Source organism: Pseudorca crassidens, chromosome 14 (assembly GCF_039906515.1).
Source record: "Pseudorca crassidens isolate mPseCra1 chromosome 14, mPseCra1.hap1, whole genome shotgun sequence".
Taxonomy (NCBI): domain Eukaryota; kingdom Metazoa; phylum Chordata; class Mammalia; order Artiodactyla; family Delphinidae; genus Pseudorca; species Pseudorca crassidens.
The window spans coordinates 25948098-25969313 of record NC_090309.1 but is presented as its reverse complement, the minus strand read 5'-3'; the positions used below and the strand labels follow the sequence as shown (position 1 = coordinate 25969313).

General features: G+C 50.4%; 2 protein-coding genes across 8 annotated transcripts; one reads left to right on the top strand and one right to left on the bottom strand.

The window, feature by feature from the left end:
* The first annotated feature begins 32 nt into the window (after positions 1 to 32).
* Positions 33 to 3253, top strand: HTRA2 (HtrA serine peptidase 2). 2 transcript variants are annotated; one of them, XM_067704595.1, is made up of 8 exons: positions 35 to 619; positions 734 to 938; positions 1028 to 1222; positions 1446 to 1478; positions 1709 to 1814; positions 1958 to 2027; positions 2696 to 2791; positions 2897 to 3253. In XM_067704595.1, exons 1-8 carry the CDS (start codon positions 114 to 116, stop codon positions 3060 to 3062), a joined length of 1377 nt encoding a protein of 458 aa, XP_067560696.1. In that variant the 5' UTR covers positions 35 to 113; the 3' UTR covers positions 3063 to 3253. The 2 variants fall into 2 exon arrangements, with proteins under 2 accessions (XP_067560697.1, XP_067560696.1); XM_067704596.1 differs by lacking the exon at positions 1446 to 1478 and having other exon boundaries at positions 33 to 619.
* Positions 3208 to 21108, bottom strand: LOXL3 (lysyl oxidase like 3). 6 transcript variants are annotated; one of them, XM_067704574.1, is made up of 17 exons: positions 20970 to 21108; positions 19244 to 19568; positions 17340 to 17503; positions 16493 to 16707; positions 9591 to 9647; positions 8897 to 8956; positions 6870 to 6914; positions 6464 to 6680; positions 6064 to 6244; positions 5775 to 5929; positions 5372 to 5539; positions 5075 to 5237; positions 4588 to 4831; positions 4380 to 4495; positions 4163 to 4299; positions 3943 to 4054; positions 3208 to 3759 (listed from the first exon to the last, which is right to left on the bottom strand). In XM_067704574.1, exons 2-17 carry the CDS (start codon positions 19554 to 19556, stop codon positions 3686 to 3688), a joined length of 2421 nt encoding a protein of 806 aa, XP_067560675.1. In that variant the 5' UTR covers positions 19557 to 19568; positions 20970 to 21108; the 3' UTR covers positions 3208 to 3685. The 6 variants fall into 6 exon arrangements, with proteins under 6 accessions (XP_067560675.1, XP_067560676.1, XP_067560677.1 ...); XM_067704575.1 differs by lacking the exon at positions 6870 to 6914; XM_067704576.1 differs by lacking the exon at positions 9591 to 9647.
* Positions 21109 to 21216: the final 108 nt, after the last annotated feature.

The window sequence follows — 21216 nt, the reverse complement described above, 5'->3', positions numbered from 1 at the left end:
GCACTTCTGGAGACTTCAGGTACCGGCGTGCTCCGCGTCCCGCTGTCCGCCCGCTAGCGTCCAGGGCGCCTCCTCTGTGCAGGGCGGGCGACGAGGCTCCCGAGGCGGAGCTGATGGCTGCACTGAGGGCGGGGCGGGGTGCAGTCTGGAGCCTCCGAGGATGGCGCGCTTTGGGAGGGGGTCGCTGGGGAAAGGGACCCCTGTTGACCCCTGACCTCCGGGCCTTGCTGACGTTAGGAACTCCTGACCCTCGGGCCCGAGTGACTTATGGGACCCCCAGTTTCGGGGCCCGGTTGTCTGTGGGAGCCCCTGAACCACGAACATGTCTGACGTCGGGGACTTCGGATCCCCGAGCACGGCTGATCCAGGGGACCCCAGATCCCCGGATCCGGGAAGACTCAGGGACCCCTGGAACCCGTCCGCGCGTGTGGCTGGCGGTGGCGCTGGGCGCTGGGGGGGCAGTGCTCTTGTTGTTGTGGGGCGGGGGTCGGGGTCCCCCGGCCGTCCTCGCCTCGGTCCTTGGCTCGCCGCCTCCCTCTCCCCGGAGCCAGTACAACTTCATCGCGGACGTGGTGGAGAAGACGGCCCCTGCCGTGGTTTATATCGAGATCTTGGGCCGGTAACGGTGGGGTAGACCCGGAGGAACCGAAGCCGCGGGTAGAGGGCGGGCGAGAAGGAGGGTCCGAGCCTCCTCACATCCGTGCTTCCCCAACCCCCGCCCCCCCTATCCCAGGCACCCTTTTTCGGGCCGCGAAGTCCCTATCTCGAATGGCTCAGGATTCGTGGTGGCTGCCGACGGGCTCATCGTTACCAACGCTCATGTGGTGGCTGATCGGCGCCGAGTCCGTGTCAGGCTGCCTAGCGGCGATACGTATGAGGCCGTCGTCACAGCTGTGGATCCCGTGGCAGATATCGCCACGCTGAGGATTCAGACCAAGGTGGGGGTCTGGGCAGGCCATGTCTGGTTGGGGCTCTGAATTTGCTCACAGCTCCAGATGACAAGTCTCTTGTACCCATTCTTCCTTAGGAGCCTCTCCCAACGCTGCCCCTGGGACGTTCAGCCGATGTCCGGCAAGGGGAGTTTGTCGTTGCCATGGGAAGTCCCTTTGCACTGCAGAACACGATCACATCCGGCATTGTCAGCTCTGCTCAGCGTCCAGCCAAAGACCTGGGCCTTCCCCAAACCAATGTGGAATACATCCAGACTGATGCAGCTATTGATGTGCGTCCTGATAAGAGAGAAATGACAGACTAGGTTGGGGGAGGGGGTAGAGGTGTGTGATAGATGGTGGATTAGCCTGTATACAGAGGTTGGGTGGCAAAAACCGTGCCCACCCCTTCATGGGCTGGTAAAGGAGAGAATTTGGAGCAAGTGCCTCCATCCTGGTTTTGCCCCCAGGCATAGAGTCCCTGGATCTCTTCCATATTTTCTCCTTGTCCTGCAGTTTGGAAACTCTGGCGGTCCCCTGGTTAACCTGGTGAGTGGGACATCCTTTCCGAGAATCCCTGCCCCAGGTCAGTGTGGGAAGGGGTGGGTTTTCCCTAATTCAATGACGTTTGGTCAAGTTTCTGAGCAGTTTCTTGTTGGCTGTCTCCGGAATCCAGCCAGGTCTCCCCGACTCCCCAACACTCCCTGCTACTCTTGCTCAGGTACCCCCATCTCCTACTATTTGTTTGGGCTAGAGAATAGTGGGCTCTGTCCCAACAGGATGGGGAGGTGATTGGGGTGAATACCATGAAGGTCACAGCTGGAATCTCCTTTGCCATCCCTGCTGATCGCCTTCGAGAGTTTCTACATCGTGGAGAAAAGAAGAGTAAGCCTGGCTTGGGGGTAAACGGTTTCCTTTAAGTAGTGGGGGGTGGAGGTGGGGGCTTGTTGGAGAGGGGTCTGTTGGGAGGAGCAGGAGGGGGAAGGAAGGATGTAGCTGGGTGGGGCTTATTTGTCCCTCTGTCACAGATTCCTGGTTTGGAAGCAGTGGGTCCCAGCGCCGCTACATTGGAGTGATGATGCTAACACTGACTCCCAGGTATGAGCTATAGGGGTAGGGCCATCAGTGTAACCAGTTGTGGGCACCTGGCACTTCTGTTGAGCTTCATTCTCAGTTCTGTCTTTATCTAAGATGAGTTGCCTCATACTTGGAACTATCAGAAGAGCTGTCCTCTCTCATCTTGATTTTCTCACCCCACTCCACTTCGCATACCTCCCACCTGATTGATTTCATCCTGTTATTGCTTTGATTTACAACCTCCAATCCATTAGCCTGGTGTTTAGGGGCCATTTTCCATGTCTTCAACTCAACCTTCCGGACATGGCTTCCCTATGAGTATATTCTGTTCCGTCCAACTTGATTTCCTAATCCCATGTTTTTGTTTATGTTGTTCTCATTTTATATAAATATAAGACCAATCCTTCTAGGTTTAGCTAAAGTTATGCCACCTCCTTCTAGCTTCTCTTAGCATTTTAGAATGACATTAGTGCTATTGATTTAATACTGTCATTTGGAATTAGTTACCTTTTATATACATGTCCCACTTCCTAACTGCTAGAAGGCAGAAATTGAATTGTTTTTGTCTCCAGAGGATCTAGTGCATGCCCTATCCATAACTTATCAGTGTGTTGATGAGAGATTTGAGGCGAACCCAGAATTGGGAGAGTGCCGTGGTGTGGTTAACAAAGTGATCTGTGTCCTTTCAGCATCCTTGCTGAACTACAGCTTCGAGAACCAAGCTTTCCTGATGTTCAGCATGGTGTGCTCATCCATAAAGTCATCCTGGACTCCCCTGCACACCGGTGAGGGAGAGATTGCACTGGGAGGTGGAGATGGGTGAGGTGTTTATGTGCCCTTGAACTGGGCCATCTATTCCCTCCTTTATCTCTGTCCACTTTTTGCCATAGGGCTGGTCTACGGCCTGGTGATGTGATCTTGGCCATTGGGGAGCGGCTGGTACAAAATGCTGAAGATATTTATGAAGCCGTTCGAACCCAATCCCAGCTGGCAGTGCGGATCCGGCGGGGACCGGAAACATTGACCTTATATGTGACCCCTGAAGTCACAGAATGAATGGATCAGCAAGAGTAGGAGGCTTCTGCTCTGATTTCTACCTTGCTTTCCTGGCTTGGGTTCTTATGGCACCCGGATGGAGGATTAAATGAACCAGTTGGGGGCAGGTCCCTCCAACTACCAGCACCAATCCCTGGGCCCTGAGGAATCACAAAAACACTTTTTATATAAAATAAAATTATACCTAGCAACATGTTATACTCAAAAATGAGGGGAAGGGTGGCGCACTGCTCTTTCCCCCCACAAAAAGGCTAGAGGTAAAGCCGTATCTCCCTGAACTGAGAGGAGATATTGGAGTTGACCATTCTGACCTCCCTGTTTAAGAAAACGAGCTGCTGCTGTCTTTTCCTGGGCAGTCAATCAGGTGCGCCTCTTTGTGGCGTGCTTGGTTTGGTGCTGGGCCTGGGAGCAAAATTCCCTATGCCTGGCCACAGATCCAGACAGCCGGCGTAAAAGGAGGGCAATAACTTCTGCTTGACAGTTCTACACCCACAGTGCACAATGGATGAGTGCCGTGGGCCTGCTGACGTCAAGGATTCCTTGGTAAGCTCCTGAGGTAATGGCAGCCTCAGACCCCTGCCATTAGGGGCCAGTTGTGGTCTGCAGAGGAGGGTGGTGGCACCTTAGATGATCTGGTTGCTGGTCTGGCCAGGGTAGCGTTCAAACCTCCTGTTGGCCTCTTCACTGAAGGCATCGCCTGCAAGGTGAACATGTGGTTTGGGCAGGAAGATTGACCCGTTGTGGGGAAGGGTGGGTAGAAGTGGGGAGACTGGAAAATACGGAAGTGTGTGGGAAGACATAGAAACAACCTAGGGAGAAGAGAATGAAGGCCTTTCCCTCCCATCCCCCAGTCTTTCTGGCTTCTCTTCCCACCAAATACCAATGTGGCAGTTGTGCACCCAGATGCGATGTCCATCATATTTGCAGTTACATTTCATTGCATTGTTGGTGAAGTCACTTTCTGCTACTTCAAAATTGGGGTTGATGACCACCTGTGAGTGGGAAAATGCCAGCTTAACCAGCTGCAGTCCTCAAATCCAAATGTGTCTTTAATAAACACTCCTCCCACTCAATAGCTGGAAATCTTAGATCCCAGGCACCTGCAGAATGTAGTTTCCTGGCTTCACATCTGTGATGTCAATCCATTGACAGTCGATGTCATGCCGGTAGAGATCCCAGCAACCCACAGTAATGCCCTGCTCTCCAAAGTTGGCACACTCATACCTCTTGGAGACATCTGAAGAGACAAGCATATGTCAGTGTGAGGCAAGGCTGTGGGGATGAGGAAACTGTAGTCTACTCTAGGCCCCAACTCACCCTCCTGACACTCGGTGTCTTCTAGACAGAAACTAGCTTTGTGGCCCTCAGCCACCTTGGTGCCGTTGGGGGTCAGGATATCATAGTGAGTGAAGATGTCCATACTGTGATAATGCCTGTGGGGACAAGGGAACCCCTGTTTCCTTCCCTGCCCACAGCAGGCTTGCCCCGTCCCCAGTGGCCTTGCCCTTCTACTTAACCCTCTCACCCATGACACTCATGCCACACCCAGGAGTGGCGCCCAGCCTTGGGCCTGAAGTCAGCGCGTCCCAGGTTGTGGATCTGGGAGGAGAATCGGAGCAGACGCCGGTGGCCGTAAGGCCAGTTGGCTGAGCGGGCCGAGCTAGCCAGGCAGTTCTCTTCAGCAGCACAGTACAACATGTGCAGGGGCCTGTCCTCGATGTACGCGGTCTCCTGCACCAGTGCTGAGTGCAGCAGCAGATCTGACGCGGCTGCACCAAGGAAGGAAGGAGAGGGTTAGAACTCACTGCTGAGGGGCAGGGACAGATGGGAGTGCGTCCATTCTCACCCCACCCCCTGCCCCGCATCCCCTTCCCCCCACCCCCAGAAAGTTGGGTGAGACTGGTTTTCTGCAGGGAAGGCGGACCCCTCCGGATTGCAGCTCTCTCTCTCCCTGCAAAGGGGTAGGCCACAGCCTCCCTTCCCTGGCTTGAGTCACCCGACCCTTCACTCACTCTCAGAACAAATGACTCCAGCAGTGAAATGGCTTCCTGTCCTCTTGCAGGCGACGTGGGTGCCATGATGAGCACATTGGTCCAGGGACAGCTCAGTCCCTGTGCAGTGCACTCCACTCATCACCACCTCTGTTATATTCCCCGAGTCCCAGTACCAGGTCTCCTGGGGACATACAGAGGTGTTTTTGTGAGGCCACCATCCAGCCTCCCAGGCCAAGGGACTCATTTTGACAGTCCTCTGCCCCAAACACAGCCTTTGGAGGCAATAGCCTTGGTTCCTCTCTCCTTCCCACTCACCTGCAGGCCATGGTTGGCATAGCCCAGTCCGAGTTGCCTGCAGGCAACCATGGCCTCCAGTGTCCCCCAGTCATCCCCACAGATGAGGCCCCAGCGAAGGGACCCAGGTCCTCCTGTTTGCACCTCGACTCGCCCTTCATGTCGGCTGCGGCCCCCGCTGAGTCGGATCTGTAGTGACACAATGGAAGTACTGGGGAAGCTTTTGGGGGTGGAGTAGTGGGAGTCTGTAGCAGGCCTATGGCTGAATGGTGATTCAGAGGCACTTAAAGGGCTAGCAAGTGGTGGCATCAGGTGGGAGCTGCAGGATGGCAGGGGCATGGGGCAGTGGGCATCAGACTGCAGATCATGACCAGAACTGGATAGGATGTGAGACACCTGAATCAAGGTGGAAAGAATGACTGACCTTGGTCTCTACCCCAGTGTAGGGCAGGTTGCATCGGACTCCAGCATCTTGGCTATGGGAACAGTCCTCAGCTGTGATGTTCCTGTGGGGGCACTTCCAGAGGGAGGGTTCCTGGCCAGAGCATCGAACTTCACTCAAATGGATGGCACCCATGCCTAAGGTCAGAGGTCAAAGATCAGGAGGTTCTAACTTCCTTATCTGTCCAGGGGTCTCCTTCCTAAGGAATGTACCCTCCCCCAGGAGTGTGTACCTCCTCCTTCCCTCTCCCTCCCACCTGCACCCCCCTCACCCTGCCCCATGCGGGCACCGCTCAGAGCCTCTCGAGCACTCCCGAAGCCCAGCTCCCGACACACCACACTGGCTGCCTGCAGGTCCCACTTGCGGTCACAGACTGTGCCCCACGTGCCAGCCTTCAGGACTTCTACCCGGCCCTCTCCTGGGTGGGCTCCACCCTTTAATCGCACTCGGGCCTGTAAAGGAGAGAGAGGTGCCCAGCAGTGAATGGAAACATCAGCACAGACAGGGCTGAGTAGACCTGGGAGATGAATGAGATTCTGGTGGGAGGGAGCATGGGAGGTAGGAGGTTCCTCTCTGTCCTCAAAGGTCAAGGCTGTGCTTAATCAGGGGCTGGCCAGGCTAGGGGGTTCTCCGCCTGGGGTGGGGAAGGTCATAGTCACTGTCTCACACACCTCCCCCTGAGGCTTCGACTGTTGCTTCTTCTGGCCACTGGACGCTGCGTAGAGAGGGCTTGGCACACAGCTCACCACCGCAGGGCCCCCCCCAGGGCACCTGGTGGTGTCATTGGCACGATAGAACTCCAAGGAGCAGAGAGAGAGGTGGGCCTCCGTGCCCACGCACGCCACCCCATGCAGACCAAAGGAGTGTTGCTGCCGCTGGGCCAGCAGCCTGGGGGGACAGGAGTGGGAGCAGTAGGGTAAAGCAGTGCTCCTGCCTCTTTGCCCACATCCCTCCTCCCACTCCGTGCCTCCACCCATGACCACTTTAGCCCTTCTTCTTCCCCTCTTCTCCGCAAAAACACAGAGACAAAGAGACAAAGGTAATGGCGAGTTTCTAGGCCGAAAGAGCCTAGATTACCTGGACGGGGGCTGGTCCTTGGGGACCTTCTGCAGCAGAAGAACCCTATGGGAAGGAAGGCTCGTCTTGACTTGCCTGACAGAAACCTTGTTCTGTACGGTTTCAGGGTGCTGGCCCTAATGGAGGCTGAGGCTGACGCTACTGTGCAAAGACAATAGGAAGCCAGGACTGACCAGCTGGAAGAGATGGGTAGGAGGGAGTAGCTGACACAAACAGGAAGCCTGAATAGCCAGAGTGAGCAGATCCTTCTATTACGCTGTGACTGAAATAACTAAATGAGTCAGGATGCAAAGGAGTGAGTAAGTCTTGCGTCTACATGGCTTCTTCGAGGCCAGAGGGGTTTCCAGGCCAGAGGATGATGGGCAGTTATGGAAGAACAGACCAGATGGTGAACACAGGAAAGACTGGAGTTGGTATATACAGGAACGAAGGTGTACAAATGCAAGACAGACAAAGAGGGGCCACGTGACCAGAGAAGGAGAGTGAATATGAACAACAGAAGGGTGAAGATATCCCCAGACCTGAGCTGAACTGTATGAGTCTTTAATGAGGTAGTCCATGCTTCTGCAGTTTAAATGTAACAGAAAGAATGTTCCATAGCCCCTCAAGTGGGAAAATGGGACTAAATTAGAGATGTTAAAACTTGGAAACACAGCGGAGAAATGCTAGAGAGAATGAAGAGACTTGCTTATTGACACCAACGGAATGAGATACTGCAGTGAGCCATGTGATGAGAGAAGTACTTTCTTCCCAGAACAGCTGGTTTGAACCCAGAGAGGAAAGGAACCAGATGAGGCCTGGTGTTGGTGGAGTGGGTCTGTGAGGCTGGTTTGGCAGTGAATTATTGCAGTAATGTGCTCCATTACTTGATGTCAGAGGAAGGAAGGAATATGACGATTTGAAGCCATTGGCTGGGAAGACACAGAGAGATGGACAAGTTATAAACAAATCAGACCAAGGAAGCCTGGAGACTTTACAGAATACCTTTGCGAGCTCAAGATAAGTGGATTCAAAGAGACCAGGTATTCTCCCAAAGTCCTGTCTGGCTGAAAATAAAAGTCAAAGACGCCATCAGAGGAAAAAGACATCTCTCTTCTAAACTCTCTCCTCCTTTTTTTCCCCATAACTGACAAAATAAAAACACCAGTGTGCATTTTAATGTGGGGGGTCAGGGAAGGCCAGAGTATGGCCATGTTGGGCAAGATGACCCTAAGCTGGAAGGGCACTACAAGAACACCCCCAAATTCCAAGCCCCTTTGAAGGCACCAGAGGGAGGAGCTGGGGAATGAGGGGTACCAGGGGCCACTGGGTGATCTCGGAATGCTGTGAAGAGAGGAGGAAAGAATAGAAAGGGATGACTTCTCTATGCCTCAACTACTGCTGAAGAAGCTATCAGAGAGACTTTTCATGGACAAATTGCCTTTAGAAACCAAGTGAGACACAATCATCGGGATTGGAAGCTTTCCATTCCCTGGGCTTCTGAAGGAACCCAGGAGGAAAATGATGGGACTGGGAGCCTAATTGTGTGAACTGGGCCAGAGATCAGGACTTCCATGTGACTCCATCCCTGACAAAGTTTCCAGAGGGGATCCTCAGTCTCACTTCCAAGCTGGTAGCACTTATTTTTAACAATTAAATAAAGGTAGGATGGGAACACTGATCCCTTAGGCAAACTTAACTTCTTGGGGGAGAGGCAAGCATGGCATCTGAAGGACAAGAGTGCCAGAGTATCTACTAAAATCTGCTGGGGGAAGATAAATAAGCATGTGGAACAAGGGTAGTCAGTGGATGAACTTCTGAGATTTTCAGAAATCCTGTGACAAGCATAATTCCTCAGAGAACCACATAAGGGCCAGTCTTACTTTACATTTCGGTGACTCATCTGGAAGGTGGCTTGTAACAGTTGCTGCTGCTCTTCCACCTCTTGGTGGAGGCTTCTCTTGGACCCCTTCCTGACCACAGCCCGACGCCCCTGACTTGTCACTCGGCACTCCCTCTCCTCTCCACTTAGCCTGAACTTTATTTACCTCTTGATTGGCCCCCTGCCCACTCGGGGTTTGGGTTTGGCTTTAAGCTTGATGATTGGTCTGAAAAAAGGAGAAAGAAGTTATTGGAGGTAGTGGTCAGGTATGTTGCCAGGGAAAAGTAAAGGATTATTATTATTATTTTCTGTTTCTAGGAAGGACCCTTCATGCAGAGTATGGGGAGGGGCAAAGCCAAGGCAGTCAGATTTTCCACATATACTGCTGCATACCACTTAACTATTTTTGGAATACATGCTGCTCTCTGGGTTCAGCAACAGTTATGAGAAAACTAGTTATGTCAATCCAGGTGGTGAGGGGAGAGGAGATAAGAGGAATGGTAAAGGGAGAAGAGAGAATGGGAATGCAGATGAATTAAGGGAGGTTAGGAGTTGGGGCAGGGGAGGAAGCATGCAGGTGGCTGAGGCTGGAGTCCAAGCTATTTGGGGGAAGTATAAAGATGCAGAGGCTTTTCCTAAGCCATTCCTGCATTATTTCCTCCTTGGGCTTCCTAAGATCAAAGCTTACCCATCCCCATGCCTGCCTCCCCTCCCCTCCCCCCTGGAATGGCCATTTTCCAGTCATATCCCTGATTCATCAGCTTGGGTTCTGGGATGGACATGGATAGGCTGCCTTCCATCCATCCACCTCCTGGGGTCACAGGGATGAGCAGGAGGTCCCGGGGCTCTTGCCCCATTACCTTCCAAGGGGCTTGGAGCGTCGGGCCGAGGCTTTGGCCGCTCGCTTCCTCAACTTTCTGTGAGGATAAGACAACAGCAGAGTCAGGATCAGTCTAGAACTAAGTGGGAAAAGCTAGTGCAACTGGGACCAGGGGCAAGATTTCTTTTCCAATAGTTAGAGGGCTCCTGGTGGCAGGATCTTATAACATCAGATACCTCCAAAGTTCAACCCTTCACAGCTGTTTGGCCTCATAAGCACGTAACCAGACAGGTGAGCAGCAGTGAAGGACATGGACTCGGGGCTGATAAAGACCCTATACCAGGACCCACAGAAATTAGGTTAAGGCAGACAGGGAATAAGGACTCTTGGGTTGATATTAGGGCTGATCTAAACCTGGAGGGAGGGCTAGGGGAACGGGTGTAAGTAGAAGGGTGTTAGGATTGTTAGGATTGCCAGACTGACTAGGCAAGGAGAGGGAACTGGCTTGGTCACACCTAGAGAGGCTATGTATTCTTTTCTCGGATGCTCTCTGGCTTCTGGCATGTCCAGGCCTGAGGCCAGTGAACCAGGACCACGGACCAAGGCTGGATAGTAAGGGACATTAACTTGGTCTGACTGCGGAGCATAAGGCCAGGCTGCTTAGGATGACAGAACCCTTCCTGCTTTAGTTAAATCCCATATGCTTTAGTCATTGCTTTAGTCATTCACAAACTGAGCTCATTTCCCAAACTTACTTCCAGGGATTAAGTTCTAAAACCTTATTTCTTCTTAATTGGCCTAAATATTTGACCTATTTTATTCTTCAAGAAGTTGCCTTAAGTCTAATGCATGGAAACTAGGTCTGTTTCTCCACTCATTCTCCCTTTGATTTCAAAGACTTTCACTTTGCCCCCTTTGTCCTGCCCAACTATGTATAATGAATGCAGGTCTTGTCTGTCCTTACAAAATTTATGGAATTCCCTGTCATCCTCTTAGTTATCATCTCTTTGAACATGTTCCTGCTCTGCTGTTTCTCTTGAGGAGTCATCTTTGGATGTGGTATACTATGTGCAGATGTGCTAGGATTTTAATAAATAGATTTTAACAGGGCTGAATCTGCTTGGTACCTCCTGCCCTGGCTTCTTACTGAGGATGTACTTAGTTGGTCTTTTTGCCAAAACGTTCAATATGTCCAACAATCCTAGCAAAGAGTCTACAATAACTCTCGGGTCCCTTTCCTGAAAGACTACTAAGAAACTTTCCTGAGACGCTACTAAGAGTTTAGAATGTTTCATCATATATGTATAGTGTGAAACTTTTTCTCTAGATGTGTTTTTCTCAAACATGTCTGAAATGAAGTATACTTGGCACTTTCTTTCACCAGTAACCCAGAGAGATCATTCTGATCTCCAGCGTTGTATTCAGAAAAATGTTGTATTACCTAGAAATTTAGAAGTACTTCTTCTCTAAGTTATGTAAGGACTATATAAGGTCTTTATATTATATATTATATGGTATATATAATAATATACGTTATAAGGCAAATACAGGTTACATTAAGGACCTGGTACTTGTTTAGGACCAGTACTGATATTTGTCTTCATTGACATTTCTTCATTCACAAATGTGCTTGTTTTCCCTATCATTTGTTCCTTCAACCATCAAACATAAAAAGCTACCTGCATCTGCACATCCTTTTCTCATTGCAACTGTCTTTCTTCTCTAAGGCCACTGCCCCCAAACGTTTCTGAATTCCTTCCTCTATGTTCCTTTCTCTCCTTCTCAATTGAGAAGTTGCACATAACCTCTCCTTCTCAATCGAATCCTTTTAAACATGTTCAGCTCTCTCTCTGTCTCTTACACACACACACACACACACACACACACACACCCTCCACCCCACATCTTTCTCCCTCTTCATAGAAAAACTTTTCAGTGGTTGTCAATACTCATCATCTTTCCTGCCACTCACTCCTTAACCCACCCCTTTCTGGTTTCCGCCCCCCCGCATCACTCTGCGATAATAAATCCAGAAGATTTTTTTTCTTCTTTTTTAGTCTTCATCCCATTGACTCTTGGTAGCATCTGGCACTGCTGTTCTCTCTTTCCCTCCTTGGCTGTCACAACACTACTGGCCTTGTTTCAGTCCTAATTCTGGTTGCTCTTTCTTGGTCTTCTTATCAGGCTCCTCCTCTATATAGTCATTTAAATTTTTAGAGCTCTAAGGCATTCTTCTCACTCCACATCCTCTCTTTATATGTTCTCGTTCACACCTAACCTTGTATATTCCATTGCCTTCTTGATGTTCCTACTTAGATATCTCAAAGTTATCTAAAATTTAATGTGGGTCTAAAAAATAAACATAACTCTTACAGCAAAATCTACGCCGGAAACCTAGGAGTCAACCTTGACTCTTCTCTCTTCAATCCGTAACGAAGTCCTGTCAATGTTCTGTCCTAAACAACTCTCTAATCCATTTGCTCTTGCCCTTCTCTAAACCATTCTCAGAAATGCAGTCAAAGTAATCTCTCAGAGCCACAAACCTGATCATGTCCTCTCACAGCCCTCCTCATTAAAAAACTTCAATGATTTTCCATTACTTTTATCATAAAGATCCAAATCCTTAACATAGCCTATAAGGTCTTCTATGATTTGGTGCCTAACTAACTCTCTCGTCACCTCTGTATTCTGAGCACCTTGCACAGTGCTTGGCAAATAGTAGGAGTTCAATAAATATCTATCAAGCTGAAATGAACTAGAAGAGTGACTTCTTAAACAGCACTTAAGCTCTTAGAACTTCAACTTCTTTGCCTGAAAAAGGGCAGTAAATGGTTCAATTATCTGTACATTATTTTCCTCTTCTAAGATTCTACAACTTTCACATGTTCTAGGGTAGCACTAACAAACCAAGTTTAAAAATGATAAATATATCACATTCTGATTTTCTTATTCTCTAAATCTTACTGACTTCCTCTAAAAGCTAGCAGATGCATCTTCTTTCTCTAAGGAAGGTAGAGTTGTTTATAACTATCTTGCCTAGGCTTTATAATTGTATTACCTACGAGGATTCTCCCTCTGTCCGACTTGACCTGTGACGGCGTATCTATACCATATCCAAATCACAGAATCTCCCAGGACCCCTGTAATCTCTTTCCCCACTAAGAATGAACACTGTACTAAGTATATTTCCTTCTCCAGCCTTCATATCGCAGACTCAGTAAGAGATCCCAATAGGTACACAAATATTCCTGATTTCCGAAACTTACTTGAGGCTGTATATACGTGGGGACAATTCCTGGGCCTCAAAATGCCCCGGGACGGCCCACGTCTAAAGTTAGTTCATATTAACTTGAAGCCCAGAGATGCCTGATGGAAACCATCCTTCTCTTGAGCAGCTTCAGTATCATTTTAGTTCTTTCTTCTCTTATTTTCTATATTCTATCAGTCATCCTACATCTATTCATTCCCCTCTCTCCTCGTTGTCATCCTCCCCATCAGCTTCATGTTTATAACTCCTGACTAATCTTACTGCATCTAGAACTTCCTCTTCCAGTTCACTACTATCAAACTTTTAAAAACATTGGCCTTATTTTATCACTGTCCCATACAAGTACTTTTATTTTTTAATTTTCCATAAGATAAAGGTAAAACTCTCCAATCTGGCATTAAAAGTGTTCCATTTTCTAGCCTTACTCTATCCATTCGGATCTTTCTTCCACTATTTCTCAGTATAAATCTTCTACTCTTGTCAACTGTCTTTCAAAATATCCTATTCATTTTCATCTTTGTTGGGGTCAGCAATAACTTCATGTTGCTAAATCCAGTATTCATTTCTCAGTCCTCATGTTTTTAGACCCATCAGCGGCACTGACACACTTGATCACTCTTCCTTGAAGCACTTTACTTGGCTTCTAGGCCTCCACACTCACCTGCTTCTTTTTCTACCTCACCTCCGTTTGCATTTTTTTTTTTTTTTTTTTGCGGTACGTGGGCCTCTCACTGTTGCGGCCTCTCCCGATGCGGAGCGCAGGCTCCGGACGCGCAGGCTCAGCGGCCATGGCTCACGGGCCCAGCCGCTCCGCGGCATGTGGGATCTTCCCGGACCGGGGCACGAACCCGCGTCCCCTGCATCGGCAGGCCAACTCTCAACCACTGCGCCACTACGGAAGCCCTGCATTTTATTGTTGTTGTTGTTTTTTGTTTGGCTACGCCGCACCACGCCATGCAGCACGCGGGATCTTAGCTTCCTGACCAGGGATCGAACCCGTACCCCCTGCATTGGGAGCACAGAGTCTTAACCACTGGACTGCCAGGGTAGTCCCCTCTTTGCACTTTGCCTTATCTTTGCCTTATCTCCCTGACGCTTGATTCTGCCACATCCCTTACAGTCTATTCTTAACAAAGCAGCCCAAATAATACATAAAAAGTGGAAGTCAGATGTCACACCTCTGCCCAAAACCTTATCTCACACAGAGTAAAAACCAAAGACTCTCAAATGGCCCTACATGATCTGGCTCCCCATTCTTTCCCTATCTCCACCTGCATCACGTGTCCTATCATTTTCTCCCTTGTTCACTCAGGTCCAGCCCCAGGGGTCTCCTGGAGCATGACAAGAATCCCCCATCCTCCACATCGTGATACACACCACCACACTCCCCAGGATCTTCTCATTTATGATGCCTCTTCCTGGAGATGCTCATCTAGATTTTTGCATAGCTTGTGCCTTCGCCTCCTTTAAATATTTTCTCAAATGATGCCTCCTCTGACCTATTTAAAACTGCAATCCCAGTCCCGCTTCCTAACCGTTTCCCTGCTTTATTTTTATCTATTATGCCCTTTGCCATCCTTACATTTTGTAATGGTACTCGTTTTCTGGTATTTCCCTAGTCCATGAGATCAGGGATTTTTGTCTGTTTTGTTCATTATTGAATCCCTAGTATCTACAACAGTCCCTGGCACACAGTAGGCACTCAATAAATAAATGTTGAATGAATGACTCTCTACACTTTTGTTCATGCTACCCTCTTCACCTGAAATGCCTGCTATTTAAATCGTACTAATCTTTCAGAACCTGGTGTTTGGATTAGGAAAGGTAAAGAACAAGCACAGGGAAAGAAATATAGCCCCAAGGTAGATAATAACAAAGGAGCACAGCACATAGATGTTTTAAACCATATGAGTCCCTATGCCAGATAAAGTATATTCCTTGGGGCTGAAAGATGTGTTTCAGAGCCAAGGCAAAGAAAATCTGAGCAAGTATGGAAAAGACTGGAGGTTGGATAATGTACTGATTTTTGAGAAGGAAGAGGATTCTTCAATCTACAGATAATATTCTAGAATAAGTTATTAAATAGAAAGTTTGTGAGCATTGAGGAAAAATATGGTGATCCTTAGAAATCTAAAAGGATTTCAGTAAAAATTAGCCCAGTCAAACCACCAAGATTTCCTTTCTTGGTAAGATTACTAAATTGGAAGGCTGCAGAATGGCTGTGAACATAATATAGCTGGATTTTAGCAAAGACTAATAACATCTCCCATGATTTCATTACAGATAAGATGGTATAATGTTGGCTACATCATTGTAGTGTTCAGTTTGTTCCCAATTGGCTGAAAAAACATTTTACAACTAATGATTAAAGGTTTGATGTAAATCTGGAGGATTCATAAGAAGAGTTAGACTTTGGTTTTAAAGATTTCAACAATTTTAACAGTCACTTTGATGAAGTCAGGAAGCAGAGCTATCATATCTATTGAACAGAGGAGGCAGGGAGGGATGACAAGTGGAAAATAATGTCAAGATTCAAGATAATCTCATGGGATCATCATGGCTTTTTAATGGTTTTTAAATGATGTATAAACTAATAGGGTAAACTCAACAGATTTAGGCTGCTCTATCAGTATCAAGGATGAGAGAAGACCCAATTTAGGTGATTACAGGGTCAATATGAGCAGTGGGATGCTGCCTCAACAGAAAGGCAATGCAAAATCTACACATGCTTTAATTAAAAGTGAGCATTTCTGCTGTACCCTGCCCTGATCAGACCACATCTGAAGTAGTGTGCCCAGTGGAAGGTCACCCAGATGTTAAGAAGTCTTCCTGCAAAACTGATCTAAGGAAGAGATGAAGAAAACAATCATTTAAATTACAGAGAAATTTCTAAATTTCTCAAAATGCCAAATTAGATGCTCCAGGGAAGCGAGACGCTGTTAAGCACAGAACCGGTCACCAGTGTGATCCGTTTCCTAGAGGCCGGCGCGTACACCAGGGCTCCAGAGCAGGTGAAGAGGGCCGGCTTCTGGGCCGAAGCATATTCTGGAAAACTTGCCTAGGAGTCCTGAGGGCTCGCGCGGTCACAGACGCCTCGTGGGCCGCCTGGACCCAGGGAGGCGCCAGGCCCCTCCCGGCGCCCTCCGGCCTTCAGGGATTGGCGCTCTGGCGGGGACCCACCGCCCCGGGGATGCTCCGGGCCTGTCACCTTCAGACTCCCGGCGTCCGGCCCCGCCCCAGTTCCGCCTCTGCAGGGCATGGCCGCGCCCCCACCCCCCCTAACTCGACCGGCGGGCTCCTGGGCCGCGCCAGCGCCGGCACCGTAACCGCGACCGCCCGCGGGCCTGCGGGCCGCTGGGCATGGCCTCGCGAGACCCGGCGCTCGCCCCGGGTCGCGGAGACGCCGCCTGGCGACCGATGGAGTCACGGGCACCGACGCCATAGCCGCCGCTCACCCCGCGCCGGCTTGGGCCGCTAGAGAGCTCGAGCCTCGCCGGGCCCGTGGCAGACTCGCCTCGGGGACCGCTTCATGGTCCCGCGATATTTCTCAACTCTCCAGTTTAGCAGAGGCCTCCACATTTCCCCACTCTTCCGGAGCCCAGGTTCCCCCAGTGCCGCAGCCCCCTCGGAGGTCTCTCAACACCATTCCCTAACAAGCTCCCTCGTCCCTTCACCTGTAGAAGGCCACGTTGACCCTCTTTTCGCTAGGGAAGCCCAGCATCCCGCAGACCACGTGGCTGTTATGGGCGCTCCATCCTTTATCACACACTTGCGACCAGCCGTCCGGAAGCCTGACTTCGACCAGTCCCTCAGTCACGGGCAGGGGCCGCCTGCCCCGCCCAACGGCTGGTCGAATTCGTACCTCCTCCACTTGCAGGTGATGCTCTACCTGGGGATGGGACCACAAGTAGAGGAAGGAATCCCAATGACACCTTTCGTATGTCCGGCCACCCTCAAGGAACCCTGATTGAGTGTGCTTGCTGTAAACCCAATGGCGAGACGGGGCTGAGAGGCAGGCCTGCTCTCTAGGAGGTGTGTGGGTGTGTTGACCCTCCTGCAGCCATGAGTGTGCAAGGACATGCTATGCTCTGAGAAATGACTAAGGGTCCAGAAGAAGCTGGGGAAGGAGCATCTAACTCTGCCTGGAGCCTGAGGGAGCACTTCACAGAGGAAGTGGTATTGAAGGAGGAGGAGAAAGTAAGAAGGGAGATGTCCCCGGAGAGGAGGAACATCTGAGGTGAAGGAGAGCACAGTGCCCTGAGGACCAGGGATGAAGTTGGAGAGGCTCATGCCAGGCTTAGTAACTTGAATGCTAATGCTAAAACCTGGACTATACAGTGTCTCGGAGCCCTATCATTTTGTGCCCCCCAAGTCCCCCACCAACCCAAATTATCCCCTTGGGCATATGGGATCCTCTACCTTCTAGTATCTGCGCATATAACCACTCCACAGCCCCCTGTGTCTCGCCACCCTGGGTGGTGTGTGTGTGTGAGTGTGTGTGTGTGTTTATGAACTACAGACCTCAATGACATTGGAATCCAAGAAGCCGGGGAGGCGCTCGTCCTTGCAGATGACCCCGGCATCCTCATCGTGGGTACAGTCACTGTTCCCCCAGCCCCGGGAGGCACATTCAGTCACACTCCGCTCAGTCCCACTGCAGCTCAGGTTGTCCAGCCAGATGCGGCCTGTGGAGGGGCGGGAGATAAGGGGACAGAGGGGCTTGGAGAGGTAGTATGGGGATGTTGGTGAGAATGAGCATGGAAGCCTCATACCTGGTAAGGTAATGAGTGGGGAAGGGACAGGGGACCCTGGAAAGGAATACGAAAGGGAGCATAGGATTGATGGAGGGTTGATAGTGATCTGGGGATACCCAAGAATTTGGTAGGGTGAATAAAAAAAACCAAGAGTCAACACTGAAGTTCTGATCAGCCCTTACCCATTCAATGACAGCTACAATTAATCAAGTACCTACTGTATGTTAGGCAATCTGCCGAGGTATGTACATATGTGAGCATCCTTAGAACAGAGCTGCCAGAAGGTATTATCACCATTTCGTATAAAGAAATTGGAGTTCTGAGGAGTTAAGTAACTTGACTAAGACCACAGCCAATACATGGGGGCTTAGGGATTTGAGCCATTTGTGAGATTTGGAAATGTAAAATCCTTTCACCTCAGCCTTACATTCTCCCATGTGCCCCCCATGTGCATTGCCACGTTGCCCTGCGTTCTTCTCTCTGCCTGGACCAAACTGAAATGAATATCACCGACTTTCTCTCAGAATTGGGTGGCCCCTCAAAGGTTGGTCCCAGCTAATGTGCAGGGACCCCTCATGCATATCCTGACAGGACTTACCCAGCTTCTGCTGGGATACCTACCTCCTGCCCCAGCAGGCTGTTGGAACCATCACAAAGTCCTTGAGACTCTTTTATGACTCCCCCACTCCAGGTCTGATTCAGTCCTTGATGCCATCCAGAAAAATCCCTCAGCCAAACGACTGTACTCACATTTGAAGACAACCATCATGTAATTGTTATCCAAAGCTTTTTCCTTTCATACCAAATATCCCTGGTTTCTTCAGCTATTCCTTGAAAATTGGCTTCCAATCTTTCACATCTGGCCAGCTCTCCTCTGAATATACTTCCATTTTTAGGATCTTAGTTCCCTGACCAGGGATTGAACCTGCACCCTTGGCAGTGAAAGCGCGGAGTCCTAATCCTGGATCACCACGGAATTCCCAGTACTTCCATTTTCTACTGTCTCTCTGGAAATGTGGCATCTAAAGTGACACTTCATTCCAGAAGTGATCTAGCCAGTGGAAACTGGGGGATTAGCTTCAGACTGCACCAGTTTCTGTCTATCAATCTCACTGTGAGCTCATACAGTGTAAGCACCCCCAGGTCTCAGAATTGTTCCTAATCCCCTACTACCCACATTCATACTTGTCCTAGAGTTTATACTTGTCTTTGGTAAGTTCCAGCTTGTTGGTTTCAGCTCTGGTCTATAATCTGATTTTGTTGGCTGCAGTATCTGTGATTCCTTCTGGCTTTGGGACATCCAGACATCATTTACCTGCTTTCAGCTTCCCATGAAACCAGTTGTACTTTAATCATACAGGGCTCACCTGTGTCAGCGCTGTCTTTGCACGTGGCTTTGTAGACTCATACTTTTGCAGCAGAAAGGAACTTAAAGAGTTCACCTAGTCATTTTGCACATGGGGCATCTGAGGCTCAGAGAAGGCACTGACCAGTCTAATTTCACACAGCTCTGAGAAGTGACTGCTGGTTGGTTTGTCCCCCATGGTTGTACTTGACACTGGCTTTTCTTGGTGTTCTGTGTCCCTATGGCTGTGCCATCCTGGTGTTCCCTCTCCCTACATTTAGGTTGCACTTTGGCAATACCTAGGCTGTGCCTGGAGCATTGCTCACCTGTTCCAGGGCCGTATTTGGCACTGTGGGTCCAGCCTGTGGCCTCTGTGAAGCCCAGCTCCCGGCATAGGACATGGGCAGCCTGCAGTGTGAAGTCGTCATCACAGATGGTGCCCCATTCGCCAGCCCGCTGGATCTCCACGCGGCCCTCGAAGGGCTTCCTGGGGAAGCCGGCCAGCCGGAACCGTAGCCCCTGGCTCCCAGCCCTCTTCTCAGGGGCCGTGGATGGGGATGGAGATCCCAGGCACGAGCTGCACAGCAGGCACAGCAGCAGCCCCCACAGGCTCCACTGCCAGACACTGACAGGTCGCATGGCAAGGAAGGCCTGGGTGCCCCAGAGAGAGAATATGTGAGAGAAGCTGAAATTGAGCCAGGCCCAGGTCTGAGAGAGGTCATGAGAGGAAAAGAGACACTGGTTAAGACCAGAGACAGACAGTGCGAGAGAAAGAGAGGGACCCACGGACTAAGAGAGACAGTGAGAAAGGAACACATACTAAACAAGAGCAGAAACACAGAGTCAAAGAGGCACACAGACTGAGAGACCCAGATTGGGGGGCGGGGGAGGGAGAGAGAGAGGCTCTCCCTCCCTTTTGTGAAGAATAAAACTCTCATTATTAGTTGTGATGTCTCACAATGTCCTTTCCCTAGTTCTGCTATCATCACCTCCATACCCCGACTCGTGGGTCAAGGAGACCCAGTGATCAAAAGACAGAGATTAGAGACCAAGATCAGAGAATGGTCCAGATAAAGAGGAAGAGACTGAGCAAGAGACACGGAGAGGGAGACCCAGACAGAGAGAATGTGAGAGGAAGGGAAACTGTGGGAATGAAAGGGGACCAAACAGAGACAGTAGAGAGAGACACAATGTTGAAGATGGATAGAGAGGGATCAGGAGAGAGCCTGGCACACAGAATTGGGGGGCAACTGAGAAAGGCAGGCAATAGGTGAGGAGGAGGGGAACTGACAAGAGCCAAGGAGCAGAGGCAGAAGGGACCCAGATGATCCTATTCAGCCAGTCAGACAGAGGACAGATAGCTACTGATTGTGGAGACAGGCAGGCAAGGAGGGGCTTAGGAGACCCTCGGATCTCAGGTCCCCTGAATGGGAGCCAAGCCGAGTCCTCTCTGGGCAGATTCCAGGCAGAGAAGGCAGAGAACCAGAATGCACTGGAGAACTCTTGCACATCCTACAAGCCCTGCAGGGTCAAGGGGCCCAGGAGGGCCAGGCCTCAAGGTGGGGGGGGGAATGGGGTGGGGTTTTCCAAGGCTCCTGCCAACACCGCCATCTCTGTCACGGGCAAGCGGAGGCGAGAGCACCAATCGGCTTCTCTGCCAAGGCCTTCCCTCTGTCTGGGGCGGAGAACAGCCCCTCTACAGCGAGCTCCCCCCTCCCCCCCCACATGCTTCCCCCAACTTAAACAACCCAACAGGGCAGCTTTGTTTGGGAACATTTTGGCTTGGGGACCCAGGGAGAGGGCCTCACAGAGGAACCCCCAGCCTTAGGGCCCTCCCGGCTGCCCTATTTGGAACATCCTGCAGCCCCCGCCCCCCAATATCTGCTTCATTTCTCCACTCTTCTTGTGTTTCACTCTTCTTTGACAATAATAAAACCCTCAGTAGCTTGACTTCCCTTTGACTTTATCCCACATCACCCCTTTTCCCAGGTCCCTCCACCATCCTCCATCCACAACTCTCCTTCCTCCCACGGGCAGCGTGACTCCCCCTACCTGTGGCTGAGCGGGGGCCGTAGCGGCTGGGAGAAGAGTCCTGGTCCTGGAGTTCAGTCCTAGGACTTACAAAAAAAGTGCTTGTCCAGGGGAGACTTACCCCCCTTTCTCCCCCAGCCCTTTCGTTCCTCCCACGTCCCCTTGAGCCCTCCCACATTCCGCCTTCTCCCACGATCCCTCCCAGGCCAGTTCCCTCCTCTTCTCCTCCCTCCTCTTTGGAGCAGGCCGCAGTCGCCGCTCCACCTCC